Source organism: Panthera tigris, chromosome A1, assembly GCF_018350195.1.
Source record: "Panthera tigris isolate Pti1 chromosome A1, P.tigris_Pti1_mat1.1, whole genome shotgun sequence".
NCBI classification, from domain to species: Eukaryota; Metazoa; Chordata; class Mammalia; order Carnivora; family Felidae; genus Panthera; species Panthera tigris.
Genome location: NC_056660.1, coordinates 50,839,621 through 50,857,204, shown reverse-complemented (window position 1 = coordinate 50,857,204; position 17,584 = coordinate 50,839,621). Strand labels below are relative to the sequence as shown.

Sequence of the window (17,584 nt, the reverse complement as noted above, 5' to 3'; positions counted from 1 at the left end):
CAAATTTTAATCGGTGTTAGCCAGCAGGATTTTAGCAAGCAATAGCTAGGCTAAATACTGTTTTTAAACTATACAAGAGCCCACTCCCAAATTTTGATTCACTCAGTCAGTTGAGGCCAACTGAGGATCTAAGTATTACCACATTAAGGCAACTCACATATCGTTTGAGTAGAGTTCAATTTAATAATTAATTGCTAGAAATATTCAACACATCATTTCCCCAGCATGAGACCATCACTTAAACTTCCAAACAGAAATTTTATTCTATTTTCCTTTTTATGAAGAAATTCACAGGCTTTACATATTCACCTCATATAAAATCCTGCCAAGTGGGCTGTCACAATCATACTCATTTCTTAAGGGCTAGAAAGAAAATCTAGCAACCAAATATGACACATTTTTGCAATTAGAGTTTATAAATATAAAACTCTCTATTTGGCTAGTCCCACCCCACATATCCACTCATTACAGTAACTTTTGGTTTTTCAGTTACTCAGTCACATGGCAAGTAATTCTTAAGACTCTACATGTACAAGACAACTGTGCTGGGAACTGGGGATATAATAGTAAATATAGGAGAGAGAGAATCCTTCCATAACTATCTAAATAGGGAGATAAGTAACTCATCAATGATAAATCAGTTACATTACCAAAATCATTTCCCCAGGGTACTACCAAGAACATGTCATGTGAGCATCTAAATGAGTGTAGGGAAAGCTTTCCAAAGTAGTAGCTAAGGTAGAGCTGCACTGGCCAAGCTCCAAGATTAGCCCTGCCTAAAACTACTGGCACTGTTCCCAGCAATAAGACAGGAAGGATTCACAAAATGTTGTATTTGTTTTGAGGATCTGGGAGACAGTTGGGCATTATGCAACTTAAATATTAGATAAGTGTGGTTTAACGGTTATGGATACAGACCTAGATCCTGGCACTGCCACTTTTCAGTTGGCTAATAGCTAACTTAAATTTTTTAACTTTTCAGAGATTACTTTCACTTTTTTCATCTTCAAAAGGGAGCTAATGACAGTACCTGTTTCATATGGTTGTTATAAGATTATAGGAGATAATGCTTATGAAATGCTAAGCACAGAGCCTAGCACATGCAAGGGCCAAAACATGTCAGCTAGTACTGTTAGTAATAATAAGTAATATTGCTAAATATACATATCTTTTTCAAGTATACTAAATACTAAAAATGGAAAGTTTTGAGCTAAAAAGACCTAAGTAATATAGGGTAGAAGAGAAAGTCACCTTAGGAAAGTAGTACCTGAGAAAATAATAACATACTATTATAATAATAATAACAGCTTTCCCAAAGTGTGATACAAGAATTATCGCTTTTTTAATTTAAATAAAACAAATACTTCAGTTTTTAACTCTTTAGTATATAGTGGAAATACTCAACAATCTGATTTTTACCTTTGATTACTTGATAAGGTTAAAAATGCTTTAGTCAATTTAAAATTGATGCAAAAAATACTAAGCTTATATGGGTTGCATTTGGTTATGGCACATACAATGAAAGTTATATGTGAATAAGTGAGGTTTAGGAACTGGCTAAACTAGCTAGCTATTGGATTGTGGAAGAAAGCACTGTAGGTTAAAAAGGATTGAAAAATGCTGCTTTGGATCATCTCACAGGTTTCTACAGAAACAGTGTTATTTCAGTATTCCCCAGCAAGTATTTTATTTTGTTTTGCTGAGGCAAGTCAAAGCAGGTTAAGTACATGATTTATAAGCTCCTTTGTTCTTGGACCAGGAAAGTTTCAGAACTAGTGACCCTTCTGAGGGTTGTTGAGAAGTGTTGACATTTAGAAGAAACATTCAGGAGAAGCATTTGTCTGAAGTCTGGATGATAATGTGTTAAGATTTTGAAACTTCCTTACAAACCTACAAAATTAATTTGCTGATACCTGGTCAGTCTTTTGGCCATGTATTTCTAATTTTTGTGGGTTATTTTATCCCAGAAATAAAAAATTCTGTATTGAGGTGGTCCTTTTACAATATTGATGATTTACTAGACTCAGAAAGGTTTTATTGTTGTTTCTTACCAAATTTGTATCTTTCCTACAGGTTTGGTAACAGATTTGAAGGGTCATTTTGTAATTCAGGTAGCTATGGGCAAAGCCCATACTTGTGTTTTAATGAAGAATGGAGAAGTTTGGACATTTGGTGTAAATAATAAAGGACAGTGTGGACGAGACACTGGTGCCATGAACCAGGGGGGGAAAGGTAGGTGTTGGACATGTGGATATTAACTTTGTGGCCTCTTTTCATTAGGTTTTCAGAACAGCATGGTAAAGAATCTTACTCTTCGAAACAAGTGGCCCTTTAATTTCATACTTATGAATTAGGAAAACCACTGAATTTCTTATGTATTTGGTATTATATCACTGAAACAATCGAGTATACTTTAGACTTTTAATTTTTGAGCAAATGAACTTGAATGTTTTTTCTTTTTAAGTTTGTTTGTTTGTCTATTTATATATGTGTATGTATGTAATACAGGTAATCTCTGCACCCAACATGGGGCTTGCGCTCATGACCCTGAGATCAAGAGTCATATGCTCTTCCAACTGAGCCAGCCAGGCTCCCCTATTTTTCTTAATTTTATATAAAATGTAATAGCACCTCTTTGATTTAGCATTTTGGGTGACTATTCTAGAAAAGCGCATTTTTCAAACTCTTCATTATTAGTTTCTTTTATACCACACATTTTTAGTTTAGTTTTTTTTTTTTTTTTTAAGTTTACTTATTTTGAGAGAGAAAGCGTGGAAAGGGCAGAGAGAGGGAGAGGGAGAATCCCAAGCAGGCTCCATCAGCAGAGCCTGATGCAGGGCTCGAACCCAAGCAGGGCTATATCATTACCTGAGCCAAAATCAAGAGTTGGACTCTCAACCCACTGAGCCACCCAGGCATCCCTACACATTTTCAGTTTTAGCCATATTTGGCAGCAGTCTATCTGGCAAATATCATCTTCCTATTTAAGAGCACATGCTACCTGCAATTTAATCAGTTCCTGACAACTTGAAAATGATCTTAAGAATATTTGACCCTTTACCAAGAGCTGAATTGCAGATGCACCTTATTCACCATATGCTTTTCCCTAACACAAAGGGTATTGAGAGGAAGAAGAGTTTATCCTTTGTCATGCTTGTGGTTTTTTGGTGTTGGTAATGGTTTATGTCTACTTCATTCTTGCTCTCAGTGTTTACTTCCAGCTGCTATCAGTGCTATCTTGTACCCTTCATTCCAATTGCTGGTTTCTGTTTTTAATTTGGTGTGGGCTGAAGAATAGGAAATAAATACATACATTATCAGAACCAAGTGTTGAACTGTGTTCAAAGTACAAAAGAGTTTGAGGATTAATATTTGAGGGTTAATATTTGTATGAATTAACATAAACAGGTTTGGGACCTTCTTGATGGCAGACTCATCTGAATATCAAGAGGCCACTATTTTTTTTTTTTACCATATTCATATATGCGTGTACTTAAAATGCTTTTGTTTTTAAAAAGAGTAAGTCTGTTAGAGCACATTGATTTTTAAAAGGAAGGAAGAACAAAAGAAAGGAAAGAAATGGATTACTCCAAAATGGAAATATTTTTCTTCTTGCTAAAATACTGAACCATAGTTTTGGATAATACCTACTAGGCAGAAAGGAGACAAACGGTTTAGTTTTCTATGTGTAATATAAATATATTTTCAGATTATGTTTTATAAAAGTTTTGAACTAAAAAAAAATTATTTCCCTGTTATTCTGAAACTCTTATGAAAATTTGGCATATGTTTACACCTATGTTTTAGAGTATTACTGTAAAATTTATAATAACCAAAATAAAATTGTTAAAGGCTTTTTTTACTTTGTAAAAAATCATACCTACTCGGGGCGTCTGGGTGGCTCAGTCGGTTGAGTGCCAACTTCGGCTCAGGTCACGATCTCGCGGTCCGTGAGTTCGAGCCCCGCATCGGGCCCCTGTGCTGACAGCTCAGAGCCCGGAGCCTGTTCAATTCTGTGTCTCCCTCTCTCTGACCCTCCCCCATTCATGCTCTGTCTCTCTCTGTCTCAAAAATAAATAAACGTTAAAAAAAAAAAAATCATACCTACTCTGCTAGTAAGTAATGAATTAGAAAGCAGACTAGTAGTGTAATACATAAAATGAATACAGATTATATAGTCATAGGGAACATAAAGGGTTTTTATGTATCTTTTTTTAAAAGAAAGGAAAAGTACAGAAAATAAGATTATAATATGAAAAAATTGTGTATCTAGCACCATGCTTTATTTTTCAGTAAGAAAGTTAAGATAAGTGTCCTGTATTCCCCTTCCAAGATTTATTATTATACTCCCTCTTTCTCCAGACCAACCACAATCATCACTTTGATCCTGTCATATTTCTGTATTTTTACTTGTTCTTATATATTTTATATGTAAAATGTGTTATATACTCAGTTTTATATGTAAGATACTTTTATAAGTGCCAGTCTATATTTTTCTGCAAATTAGGAGGTTTATTTATTTAGTCTCACCATTGTGTTTGAACTCTGTCCATGTTGGTACATATAAATCTAAATGATTCATGTTAAGTGCTGTGTAATAAACCATACCACTAACATGCCAAGTTTATCCATTCTCCTGCTGATAGATGAGTTTATTTCTAACTTTTCATTCTTATCAATAATTTCAAAACCTCTTTTATTCATGTCTCCTGGCAAACATCTGAGATTTCTCAAGTGTAATTTCTGGTGTTGTAGATTTCAGCTTTGCTAGATTTTTCTTAAAAGAGGTTGTATCAATTTGTACTCTGATTTTCCACATCACTCCTAGAGGTAGTATTAACATTCTGATTTTTGTCAGTTTGATGACTATGGCATTGTATTTCATTATTTTTTTTATTTGTTATATTGAAGTAAAACATACATGCATCAAAATACGCATAAGTGTGGATCTTGATGAATTATCACAAACTGAACACATTCATGTAATCGGCACCTTAATCAAGAAATAGCACCCAAGGAATCCCCCTTTATGTTCCTCTCCAGTCACCATCTACCTCTCTAGATAATGGCTTAATTTAGTTTTGCATACTTTTGTATTTTATATAAATAGAATTATGTCACATGAACTTTTGTGTCTAGTTTCTTTTCACTCAACTTTGTTTATGAGATTCATTTATATTGTTACAAGCATTTATAGATTGTTCATTTTCATTGTTGTATAGTAATCAGTTGTGTGAATGTATACCACAGTTTTGGAATCTTTTCTCATATTAATGGACATTTGGGTGATTTCTAGTTTTGGTTTTTATGAATAAGGTTTCTATGAACATTTCTAGTGAATGTTGGTGAAATTTGTATGCTTTTAGGCATATAACTATGAGTGGACTGGCTGGGTCCCTTGTTTGTTTGTTTTTTTAATTTGCTTTTCCTGATTGTTAGTAGTGTTAGACCATCTCTTCAAACTTCTCATTTTACTTGCCTTCTTATTGATTTGTGGGAATTTTTTATATATTATATTGCATGTGTCGCACATATCTTTGACTAACTGTGGCTTAACCTTTGCATTTATTTTAGGTTTCTTTTGTTGTATATAATTTCTAAATTTTGGTGATAAGTTTTTCATTGCTTTTCTATATAAATTTTTTCTTTATATAGTCATGTTGGGGGCCTTTACTTTTAATATGAATTAGAATCAGTTTTTCTACTTGGTATTATGATTGGGATGCTTTGAATTTAGAGATTAATTTGGGGATAATAGTTATAGCATTGTTGGGATGATTAAATGAGTACGTAAACCCAAATGCAAGTAGACCCAAATGCAAGTAAGTGCTTAGTACATTTTAGCTATCATGATTATTAAAAACATGCACTCAAGCCTTCAGAGTTGCTTTATTCTAACTCTATAAGTAGTTGTCCAGTACTTGGCTATTTAATTTCCTAGCCTGTATATAGATTAGAAGTGGCAGAGATTAAAAGAGGCTGTATATTCTACAAGTTTACTTCTTGATTAGACAGACCTATACTGAGTCTGTTACAAGTGATAAGAGAGTAAGGTTGACTAAGAATAAGAGATAAAATGAGTAAGGCATAACCTGGTCTTTGACGATCTAAGTCTAATAGGAAAAACAAACATAAAAATACTTTATTCCCATAAATTTACTCTTTTATTACAGTCTCTTGTAACACTATTTGTTTCTTCATAATTCTATCACAGTTGTATATTTACAGTTTTCTTGTATAGTATTTTGATAAAAAGTCTGTCTTTCTCGCTAGATTATAATAGCTCATTATCAGAGTCCTCACTGCCTAGAGCAGAGGTCTACAAACCATAACCTGATGCTGTGTCTGCTCAGTGGCTTATTTCTGTGTGACTCTTCAAGCTAAGAATGGATTTTACATTTATAAGGAGTTATTTAAAAAAAAAAACGTGACAGAGACTTGTGTAGCCTACAAAGCCTAAATTTTTTGCAGTGTGGCCCTTTACAAAAAAGTTTGCTGACTCTCATAAAGGAACACTTGGGTCATCCGGAGTAGATGTCCGATCTTTAAAAAGTTGAACAAGGGGCCCCTGAGTGGCTCATTCGGTTTAGGGTCCGACTTCCGCTCAGGTCATGATCTCATGGTTTGTGAGTTCGAGCCCCGTGTTGGACTCTGTGCTGACAGCTTAGAGCCTGGAGCCTGCTTCGGATTCTGTGTCTGCCTCTCTCTCTGCTCTTTCCCCTGCTTTCGCTCTATCTCTCTCAAAAATAAATAAGCATTAAAAACAATTTTTTTACAGTTGAGTGAATTGTAACACAATTCTGTAAGTTGTAATTGAGGCATAAACAGGCTTTGAGGAAATAGTGACTAACTCCCTGCAAAAAGTAGTAAGTCCTTTCATGGCAGATGACTTCCGGGCTAAGTTTTATTGAATGCTGAAGAGGAGTTTCTCTGGTAGATGAGGTAGAGCGAGGCATCTGGTGAATGAGGTAGAGAGATACAGATGGAGCAGGGATGAGCAAAGACCCTGAGCATGTGAAAGGACATAGTATGTTTAGAAAGCAGAGGGAATTTAGGTTCAGACAGAATGTAGTTTGCATGGAAGAAATGAGGTTACAGAAAATTCAAGGGCCATGTTGTAACTAACTGTATCTTGCTGAAGAGTTTTGTTCTTTTAAAGACCATGGAAAAACATTGGAGGTTTGTAAATTGTGAAATCATAGGGTCAAGTATATGTTTTAAGAAGCTGATTACCAGTTGTGGAAGGATATTCTAGAGCGGAGGGACACATGGCTTAGAGCATAGTTGGGAGACTTTCTGTGGTCTGTTGAAGGACAGTGTTGGCAGTGAAGATGGAAAGGAGGGACTAAAATCAGCAAAAGTTAAAAGTATGATTGGCATAAAGTAACGGCTAAGAGGGGTTCCTGCCTTCCCTCTTTTTGCAAAAAGGAAATGAGGAGAGCATTTATTTGTGGTCCCTAAATTAAATTATATTTTTGTTACTTTCTGTTTCAGCATTCTTTTGTATATTCATTTGGATTAGTATATGTGATGTGTGTTTTTTAAGACATGAGAATAATCTACATAAAGGTTACAAATTGATCTGTCATGTAGGGTTTGGAGTTGAAAATATGGCAACAGCAATGGATGAAGACCTGGAAGAAGAACTAGATGAGAAAGATGAGAAGTCCATGATGTGCCCTCCAGGCATGCATAAATGGAAGCTGGAACAGTGCATGGTGTGTACTGTCTGCGGAGACTGTACAGGTTATGGAGCCAGTTGTGTCAGTAGTGGGCGTCCAGACAGAGTCCCCGGAGGGTAAGAAAATGATTCATACTGAAAAAGTAAAATATGAGTAGAAAATGTGCAGAACACATTTCTTTTCAGAATTGTTCTGTGTTGTTTCTTGAGGGCGTATTGGCATGTACGTGTAATTCTAGTAATTGTTTTCTATTATGATAGTTTCTAATTCAGTGTCATTTACGTTGCTTTTCTTTCTTTCATTCGATTCATTTAAACCATTATTTAAAACAAGTCAAAAGTTTCTTCAAGGCTTGGGCTGTGCCTTAATTTGTATTCTTTTTCTAAGACTGCTTTAATACCATGTATCTTTTCATTTTTTGTTGAACATGAATCTTTTCTGGATAGAAGTATCAAATATCATGTAAAATATTCAATTAGAGACATATAATTTTCATTTAAATTAAATTTATGTTCGCAATTTTGGGTGTTCTAGGAACTGTCACTTCTTAAGTTACATTACACCTATTTGTATTTATCCCCTTATACTCTTTTTGGATCTTTTTTTCCCCCCAGAATCCTGTATTATCGTTATTTTAAAGTTAATATGTATGCGAATTTGGCAGAATCAGAATGCAATTTTTCCCTAGAATTTTGGGTCCTATTTTTGTTACCAATATAACATAATGGGGCATTCTTTGTAAGGAAATTAATTATGATAGATCTTTGTATTATGATAGACCTGATCTTTGTAAGATCAGATTAGTTAATGATAATTAGCAGACTTCGGGAAGTGGGGGCGGGGGATCTTGTGAAGAAAAGCCCAGAGCTGGGACAGCCACCCCTGCATCTCTGACCTCCGTCTCTGATACCTCTTTAAGTAGTCAGATACTTCCTCCCACATAATGTCTGCATCTACTATGAGTGTATTTCTAGATTTGTACTTGACCTAACATAGGAAAATAAATCACATATAACAGGCCTTTATTTTAGGCTGTTGTAATGATTATGATTTTTTAACAATAAATTTTTTTTGGCATTTTCAGCATATGTAAGAACATTTTGGCTCTCTATCAAAGAATAATGTTTCTTCTACAAAGCTATATGTTTGGCTCTGTTTGCTATATTTAAGTCTCTAATTGTTTATTTTTAATATAATTTGGATACAGAAAGAGTCTATGATTTTTTTTTTTAAATAGTATTGGAGTTGAAATGTGTCCTCCTGCATCTTTCCCAAGCTATTTCCATTAAAATCAAGTGTCCCCAATCTCTGAACATGAGCTGTTGATAAGTATCATAAATGAATTTCTGAATTCTCTGATCTTTCCTGAAATTAGTTATTATTCTTTATGTGCTTTTCCCCAGAGATTTACTATCAGTTTCCAATAATTTATAGACCTAAATGGACAGTACCTAACCAAATACAATAGTTTCTTTATTAATGAGGCAGAAATGAATAAATGAAATAAAATCACTATAGGACTATATGCCAGGACACTCTGCACCATTAAAAATGACTTCAATTATTATAAAATTGTGACTGTATATCTTAGAATAAATTTAGAATGCCACATTATCTTTGAAACAGTTCCCACAGACAATTCTGTAGCGCATACTGGTTCATCAGTTTTTACTCCAATGGTTAGTGATCCTCCAAAATGTCGGTACTGCTTGCATTTTAAACCCAGGAGTTTCACAGGGCTGTGTCTTTCAAAACTGCTGCCAGGTAGATCCTTTCTCTTGTACCACCACAAATCTGGATAACCACAGGCTTAGTGAAGCCGTCTAAAGGTTTTCAGTTCCAGTCCAACAAATAACATGAAAGCTATGACTTCTACATCTATGAAATATGTGACTAAGAAGTTAGTTGTTCACTGACCCTGTAGCCAACTTCTGGGAGTGTTCTAGTCTTCCTTGTGTGGTAATCAAATGTCATACACTTAGTTCACAACTGATAAGAAAAAAGACAAAGAAGAAGGAAAAAAACCAGGTAATTGGACACAGTAAGAGGAGAGAATGAGAGATGATGGCATATAAAGAATGGAGGGAAAAGGAGACGTAATGTATGAAGCTGACAAGCTGGGTTCACTTATTGATGGCTATCCACACCTTTCTTAAGTTAGTTGATGGAGAATAGTGTTGTTTGGTAACCAACTAACTCATCCAGACCATTTAATAGTAAACTGCTGGTGCTTTACTAATTGTGATAACTTTTAAAAATATTTGTTAATAGTGGTTTTGAAGATAGCAGAATCCATTTGTATTTTCTGTAGGAATATACCAGTTATACCCATGAGGAGCTTAATAAACTCTTGGGTTTTTTTTTTTTTTAAGTTTATTTATTTATTTTGAGAGAGAGAGAAAGAGCATGTGAGAGCAGGAGAGAGGCAGAGAGAAAGGGAGAGAGCGAGAATCCCAAGCAGGCTCCACACTGTCAGCACAAAGCCTGACCTAGGGCTCGAACTCACAAACCGTGAGATGATGACCTGAGCCGAAACCAAGAGTTAGACATTTAACTGGCTGAACTACCCTGGCACCCCTAAATCTTGTTTTTTGTTATTCCGTCTATTTATACCTGTTCAGTTCTTTCAAATTGCCACATCCTGATCTGAAGGAGTGATTTCATTGCTGACTCAAGTAACTTAATTTCAAAAACACAGAAAAGATGGTTCTAGAAAAGAGTTTTAAGGAAAGAGTAGAAGGATTTCAGGTACTTTTTTTCTTTTTTTAAAGGATCTGTGGTTGTGGTTCCGGAGAATCTGGCTGTGCTGTGTGTGGGTGTTGCAAGGCATGTGCAAGAGAGTTGGATGGTCAGGAGGCAAGACAAAGAGGAATTCTTGATGCTGTGAAAGAAATGATACCTTTAGATCTTCTGTTAGGTAATTTGATGGATTGTGCTATACATCTTGTCCTATATCTTGTACTATACATCAGTTTAGTAATTAAACAACTTAAATTAGTATATGTTAAAAAATTAATAGTTAACTATTCAGTACTGCTTGTATGGTAACTGACAATATGTCATTAATTAAAGGTAAGGTTCTTTTCCTCTTTTTTGCTAAGATTCTTCGAGTAAAAATAATTTGTGTTTTCATTGGTGTTTTGTTAGCTTTTACTTTCTCCAATTTCGCATAGTTCTCTCATAATTATTATTGTATCTGTCTATATGTGTTTTTTTGTTTTGTTTTGTTTTTGTTTGGTAAATCATCTAGCTGTCCCAGTGCCTGGGGTTAACATTGAAGAACACCTTCAGTTACGACAAGAAGAAAAAAGGCAGCGTGTAATCAGGAGACACAGATTAGAGGAAGGAAGAGGTAAGATGGAGCTGCATCAATTTTCTTAACCTATCCTGAGACCACTGAAAAGTTTATAGTAACTCATGAAAATAATACAAAAAATATTCAGGGTATTTAAAGTTGTGCTAATCAATAGAGCATTTATAGAGTAAGACAACCATATTAAGAATTGTGCCATCTGTCTTTAGCAATGGCAACTTTAAAAAAAATATATGAACTTTAAAAACTGGTGTTTTACCCAGAGTTTGGACTCATGGTTGTTATTTAACCATGAACAACAAATTAACTTAATAATAGTATTTTAGTTTCTGTTTTCTTAGTTGTCTATGATCGTTATCATTTGAGCATGTTCCCAACATTCTTCTTTCAATCCAGTGCATCATTATGCTTATGTATGTCTTTTTTGAAAAAATCTTATTCTAGTTATGAACAAGAAGGGTAAATTGGAGAGTTTGCAGGTTTTAATTGGAAAGATAGATCTATTGTTTCTCTTTTCCTCATTGTTTATGACCGGTTCGCAGCCTGAAAATACATTTCACTGTGGTTATAATAGATATTTTAGTATACATTCAACAAGCAGAGATAAATATAAATATCACTAGAGCTGTTGTTGCCCAGTAGAATCTTTTCTTTGTAGGATTGAGACAGATGGTTACAGAGATCTGTGATTTTATTCCTCTGCTAGACAAAATCTTGACTGGAAATATTTACTGATATTGTGTATTTTAAATGCTTATTAGAAATGACATGATTTGATACATGAGATAAAACCAATTATCCATTTAACCGCCATTACAGATTATTTTTCTAGGCACTTTTTTTAATGTAAAATGGAGAAAGTCATAAAATATATATATACAGCACACATGTATAAATTTTATTTTTATTAAACTTAAGTTGTAAAACATACTTGGAACTTGAAGATTGTTCATTATATCTGATCTGATAAACAATATTGAATAGTTGACACAGGAATATTTGCTGTTTGGCCGTGTTTATATAAAATCATTACTTTCAAAGCAATTTATGTTAATGAGAATGTATATACTGTCATTATTTACAGTATATAAATATTGGGGAAATTACATATTAAATGTTTTATAGAAAATAGGGTAAAATTTAAGTTGTAGGTCTTTATGACATAGTAATTGAGTGCTAATTTCTTTTAGTTATATGGTTTGTTTAAGGATAATTATCAATGCATCTTTTTACAACCTGCTTTGTGTTTTTTGGGAAATATTAGCTTGAACCATATGACTTGACCTACAAAACCCAGCAATTTCCTATGTATCAACCAAAGTATAGCAAATTAACACAAAAGTATTGTGATAATTTTCTCCTTCTGTAAAACTCTTTTTCTCTAGCTAGTGTATCTCTGCATAATAGAAGTAAAAGAACACTGATTATGCATTAGTTCAACAAAATTTTGTGATTGCAGAATGTTCTTTTGCCATTTATTTATTTTTTAAAGTTTATTTATTTTGAGAGAGAGAAAGAGAGAGAGCACCAGCAGGGGAGAGACAGAGAGAGAGAGTGTGAGAGAGAATCCCAAGCAGCCTCTGCACTGTCATCTCGGAGCCCGACATGGGGCTCAAACTCACAATCCCTGAGATCATGACCTGAGCCGAAATCAAGAGTTAGACACTTAACCAACTGAGCCACCCAGGTGCCCCCTGCCATTTATTTTAAGATGTGTCATAGACCTTAAAAACATAAATTTTAATCTTTTAAAGGTTTAAAAACTCCATTATTTAAATATTTACAGAAATTATATTACTGTGTTTGATTTTACAAACACAGATTTATGTTATAGGCAGTTCATGTATCTTTTCTGACAATTCCATTTCATCTGCAGTCCTCAGTATATAGAAAGACTTCTTCAGATTATTGGTGCACAAAAAGTTTGTTTTTATTTTTTGGATGAGCTCTTTTCTTACACATACAATCTTCTTTTATTTCTGTTAAAATGCAATATATAGTAAATATCTTTTCTTGATGGGTTAGGATCTTCATTATGGACCTTAATTATGGCATTCATTGCCTTACATGCTACTGAAATTTGTGCATATTCATGTCCTTGCTTTGCACAGTCACCATGGTTACTATGGAATCATGCAGTGAGGACATAGTTACAATCTACATGTGTTTCATTTAACACAGTACAGTGCAGAGAGAAGCAGGCTTAGAAATTTTATTTTGTAAAAACACTTTTAAATAAGAATTTCAACTTTGTACCCCCTTTTTGTACCCCCTTTTTAAAAGTCAGACTTCAGGGGAACTTGAGTGGCTTAGTCACTTGAGTGTCCAGCTCTTGATTTCAGCTCAGGTCATGATCTCATGGTCGTGAGATGGAGTCCTGCATGGGGCTCTGCGCTGAGCGTGGAGCCTGCTTAAGATTCTCTCCCTCTCTCTCTCTCCCCTCCCCTGCACCCGTGGTCTCTCTGTCTCTCAAAAAGTAAAAATAAAAAGTCAAACTTCAGTTTCATATTCAATGATTTTAGACAATTCATATACCATATTAAATAATTTAAAACCAGTATGTTGATATGATACTTTTAAGGTATTATCTTTATATTCTTTCCCAGCATATCATTATAAGAAATTTTATAGGAAAGACAAATTTTTATAAGAAAACAAAATAAAATGTACACAGAAATATACCCACACTTGCATAGGAAAAAAGCTAGAAAGGTAAATACCAAAATGTTAGTAGTGTTTTGTTCCTGAAAAGTAAGTTTACAGGTGATTTTGTATTTTGTTCTTTACAGTGTTTTTTAAATAATCTAAGAGTTATGTTTTAAATAAACTTAGGCCATTGTTTCTTAAAAAAAAAAAAAAAAGACTAGTTCTAAGTCATTTAAACGTTACCTTTGCTTTTTAAAAAATATTTTTATTTTAATTGGATAGAGCAGTCCCTTTCAGGTACTGTGCTGTTTTCATTATGTTAGGGCAGTGGTTCTCAAAGTGGTCTCAAAGGGACCAGCATCACTGGGCACTTATTACAATTGCCTGTTCTCAAACCCCACGTCAGACCTACTGAATCAGAAATTCAGGGAGCAGAGCCCAGCAAACTGTTTGAACAAGCTTACCAGGTAATTCTGTGTGTGCTAAAGTGTGAGAACTGCTCCAGGGACCTTCTACATCAGAATACCTGGGCCTGGGTCACAATTTCTGCATTCTGCTTAAGGAGCTACAGAGAATAGTTTGTCTTGTTTTGTCTTCACAAGGAGGAGGAATGCCAAATAAATTTTTAGTGTTCCAACTGCCACACATACCTGTGGGGTTTTTTTCCTTAGCCTTTGCTTAGTACTTTTTAGATACTAACAGTTTAGTGATGTTAGTAATTATACTCATTAGTAGTTGTCTTTTACTTGTGTTGAAATTTCAGAACTTCAGGATTAGATTATAATGAATTATTTTACTTGATTCATCTGTCCCATCCTATTTATCAAGTTGGTGTTATTTCAAAGTTGATCAGAATTTTAGAACCTAGTTCTTACATTAAAACTTGGCTCAGGGGCGCCTGGGTGGCTCAGTTGGTTAAGCATCCGACTTCGGCTCAGGTCATGATCTCGCGGGTTCGTGAGTTCAGGCCCCATGTCGGGCTCTGTGCTGACAGCTTGGAGCCTGAAGCCTGCTTCGGATTCTGTGTCTCCCTCTCTCTTTGCCCCTCCCCCGCTCAGGCTCTGTCTCTGTCTCAGAAATAAACAAACACTAAAAAAACAAAAACAAAAACAAAAAAACTTGGCTCAGACTCAGGCCTATTGATGTAATTTAGCTGCTGTTTATAACATCGTCTTCTTTAATGGAATATGCTATTGAAACCTGAAAGAGCAGCGTTATTACTGCATTTTTATTATTTTAGAACTTTGTCTTTATATTTTTTATATTATTCTTTTAGATGATATTTTTCTTAAACGTATTATTCTTAGGTACCAGTATATTCATTTGCTTTTGTTTCAGTGACATTTGTGACAATTTTTAAAGCTTTTTAGTTTATACAGGGTTGATTGATAATTTAAATTTTCTGAGTCTTATTTTAACTTTATAGGTGATATGCTCATCCATGGAATTTTTAAGTAGAACTCTAATTCATCAGAAGAACTACTGGGTGGTTGTGTCAGTGATCTTATCTTTATATTCCTTCTCAGTGCTCTATTGTAGGGAAAACTAAGCTCAAATAATGTTGGATATTTTTCCTTATTTCTTCTCCCCTAAATGTCATCAAACTTTCCAAATTGTGAGCTGTAGATGGGGTGAGCTTATGTCCTGGCTTGCCTGGCAGTCCCATTTTGTGCTGACTGTCCAGGCCCTCTTAACTCTCAGTAGAGTTTCACTTTGATAACAGGTTATGTGGTTAGCAAGGCTGTATAGCATGGCAGTTCAGAGTATACATTCTGATGTTAGGCTTTGGTTCACATCCTGGCTTCTTAAGTTTTGCTGGGGATAGATAACCCTGGAGTTTAATCACTCTGAACCTTCACTTCCTTACCTTTAAAATGAGGGTGACAACTGTACATACCTGAGTAGGGATGTTAATGAAGATTAAATGATATACATGAAAATACCTTACATAGACTAAGCCCAAAGTAAGCATTTGATATTGATGATAATGATAATGATAATGATGATGCTAGTGGAGTTGGGCTATTTAGTGGACTTGTATTTTCTTTGGATTTGGTTCTTTTTGCCCTGGCCTTGACTTGATTGCTTTTCTCACGACATTGGGATGCTAATCACAAAACTTTGGTTATTATTAACAAAACCCCCACAGCTTCTGTAGAATAAAACAGATTCCATTTTGATAAGGAAGAAAAATTAGTTTGTTATAGTTACAAGTTGGAATGTAAAAACAAATCTATTATAGTCTAATTTCAGAGTAATTGAGTTGGGGTTGCTATTGATTTTTAAGCCCCTAAAACTATTAAGTTTTCTTGATTTGACATATTAAATCCAATATTAGCTGATCTTTCAATGTTATATGAAAGTCCCTTTTTAAATTAAAATGTATAAAGCCTCTCTCTTTACTCCTTTTTTCTGTTCCCTACCCCCAATTCCCCCCCCCCCCCCACATCTATGGACCTTTGTAGTAGTACTACTACTACTTTTATTAGGTGTCAGCTTATGCATAATTTTCTTGTACCCTGAAGCTCCCTGCATGCCCATCCTTAAGGTTTGCTGGCTACCCCCTTCAGTGTGCTTAATTTTGTCATAGCACAGGGTCATAATTTCTTCTTGAGCTGAGCATAAACTCTTACCTGCTTAAAGCAGAGATAGTATCTTGTTTTTCCAAGAGTTCCCAGGACTTAGTGTGGTGCATGAAATTGTTCAGTACTAGTATGTCTTTGTTGACTAATTGAAAACATTTCAGGGAGTTCTCATCACCTTTACAATAAAGTTTCATGGTAGAAAAAGACTTTATTATATGTATCTCCAAACTCATTTCCCACCATTTTCTGCTTCATAACTCTATATTCCATCCATTTCAGCTAGGTGTGTTTTTAATGACTGTACAATATTGTTTAATCTCTGAATGCTTTTACAAATCCTGTTTCTTTTGCCTGAAATGTCCTCTCTTCCTTCTCTCCTGGCAAACTTTTTCTCATTCTTTCATCCAAGTTGAGTGATCACTTTTCATCCTTCAGGATGTGTATGGATTTCCTTTATCAAACATATTCTTCGTTTTTATTTCTTTCTTCCCTAATAGACTGAATTCTGAGATCTCTTTGTCATGATATTCATGACACATGATACCTGGTATCTATTACATTAAAGATAAAAAAATGGCAAATAAGTGAATGACTGAACTATGGTTATACGAAACATCATTTTAGTCCATGGGACATAAGAGTATTTTAGAACCTGGTAGTCTGGTGTTATAAACAGTGATTTAAATTGAGCTCAAATGGTATACTTTCTGGTGTGATTGCCTGTGAGCCTTCTAAATTTTTATATGAAAATATTCTAAAAAGATTGAATTTAGTGAGAAGCTCAAAAACTATGAATATTATGGATGTAATATTTTTATGGGAAGACAAATATCCCAAGCAAATCATAGAATTCAAAAAAAGGTAATATAACTTAATATTACTGTTATTTTGATACTTATAATTCATTTGGGTAGTTGGAAAGTGTGTTAATGCTTTTTAGAGTGATTTATATTCTTTGCTTTAGTAAATTAATTGAAAATGAATGCATGTTGAAGAAATAAGACATTTTGTTCATATTTGTATAATCTTAGCTTGAAAATAATTGCTACTGCATTACTAGAAAATAATATTTAATTTTTCTATTAACTTTAAATTAGCATATTTCTACCTATAGTGATCATAGAATATGTTATTCTTGGTTTTTCATAGAATTGGTGCTGCTTGCATTTTTATCTGTATCTTGAGACATAATTAAAATTTATTTTTCCTACCCATTTTTTAATATTTGATGAAGGGTGCTTTGGTGTCGCATTTTATAATAGGGCAATAGTTTTATATTGTTCCGTTGCTAGAAAAAATAATTATAGCTGAAGAGATATAGAGAATCAAGAAAAAACTGGCTTTAATTAAAAACATTC

At 34.2% G+C, this 17,584-nt stretch overlaps 1 protein-coding gene across 12 annotated transcripts in view; it reads left to right on the top strand.

Annotated features, from left to right (window-relative positions):
• Positions 1 to 17,584, top strand: part of MYCBP2 (MYC binding protein 2) — a 283,680-nt gene that overhangs the window by 73,583 nt on the left and 192,513 nt on the right. For all 12 annotated transcript variants that reach the window (XM_042978630.1, XM_042978658.1, XM_042978633.1 and 9 more), the window contains exons 14-17: positions 2,074 to 2,232; positions 7,594 to 7,798; positions 10,454 to 10,599; positions 10,933 to 11,034. In XM_042978630.1, the coding sequence (XP_042834564.1) occupies positions 2,074 to 2,232; positions 7,594 to 7,798; positions 10,454 to 10,599; positions 10,933 to 11,034 (612 nt within the window). The remainder of the gene's footprint in view (positions 1 to 2,073; positions 2,233 to 7,593; positions 7,799 to 10,453; positions 10,600 to 10,932; positions 11,035 to 17,584) is intronic.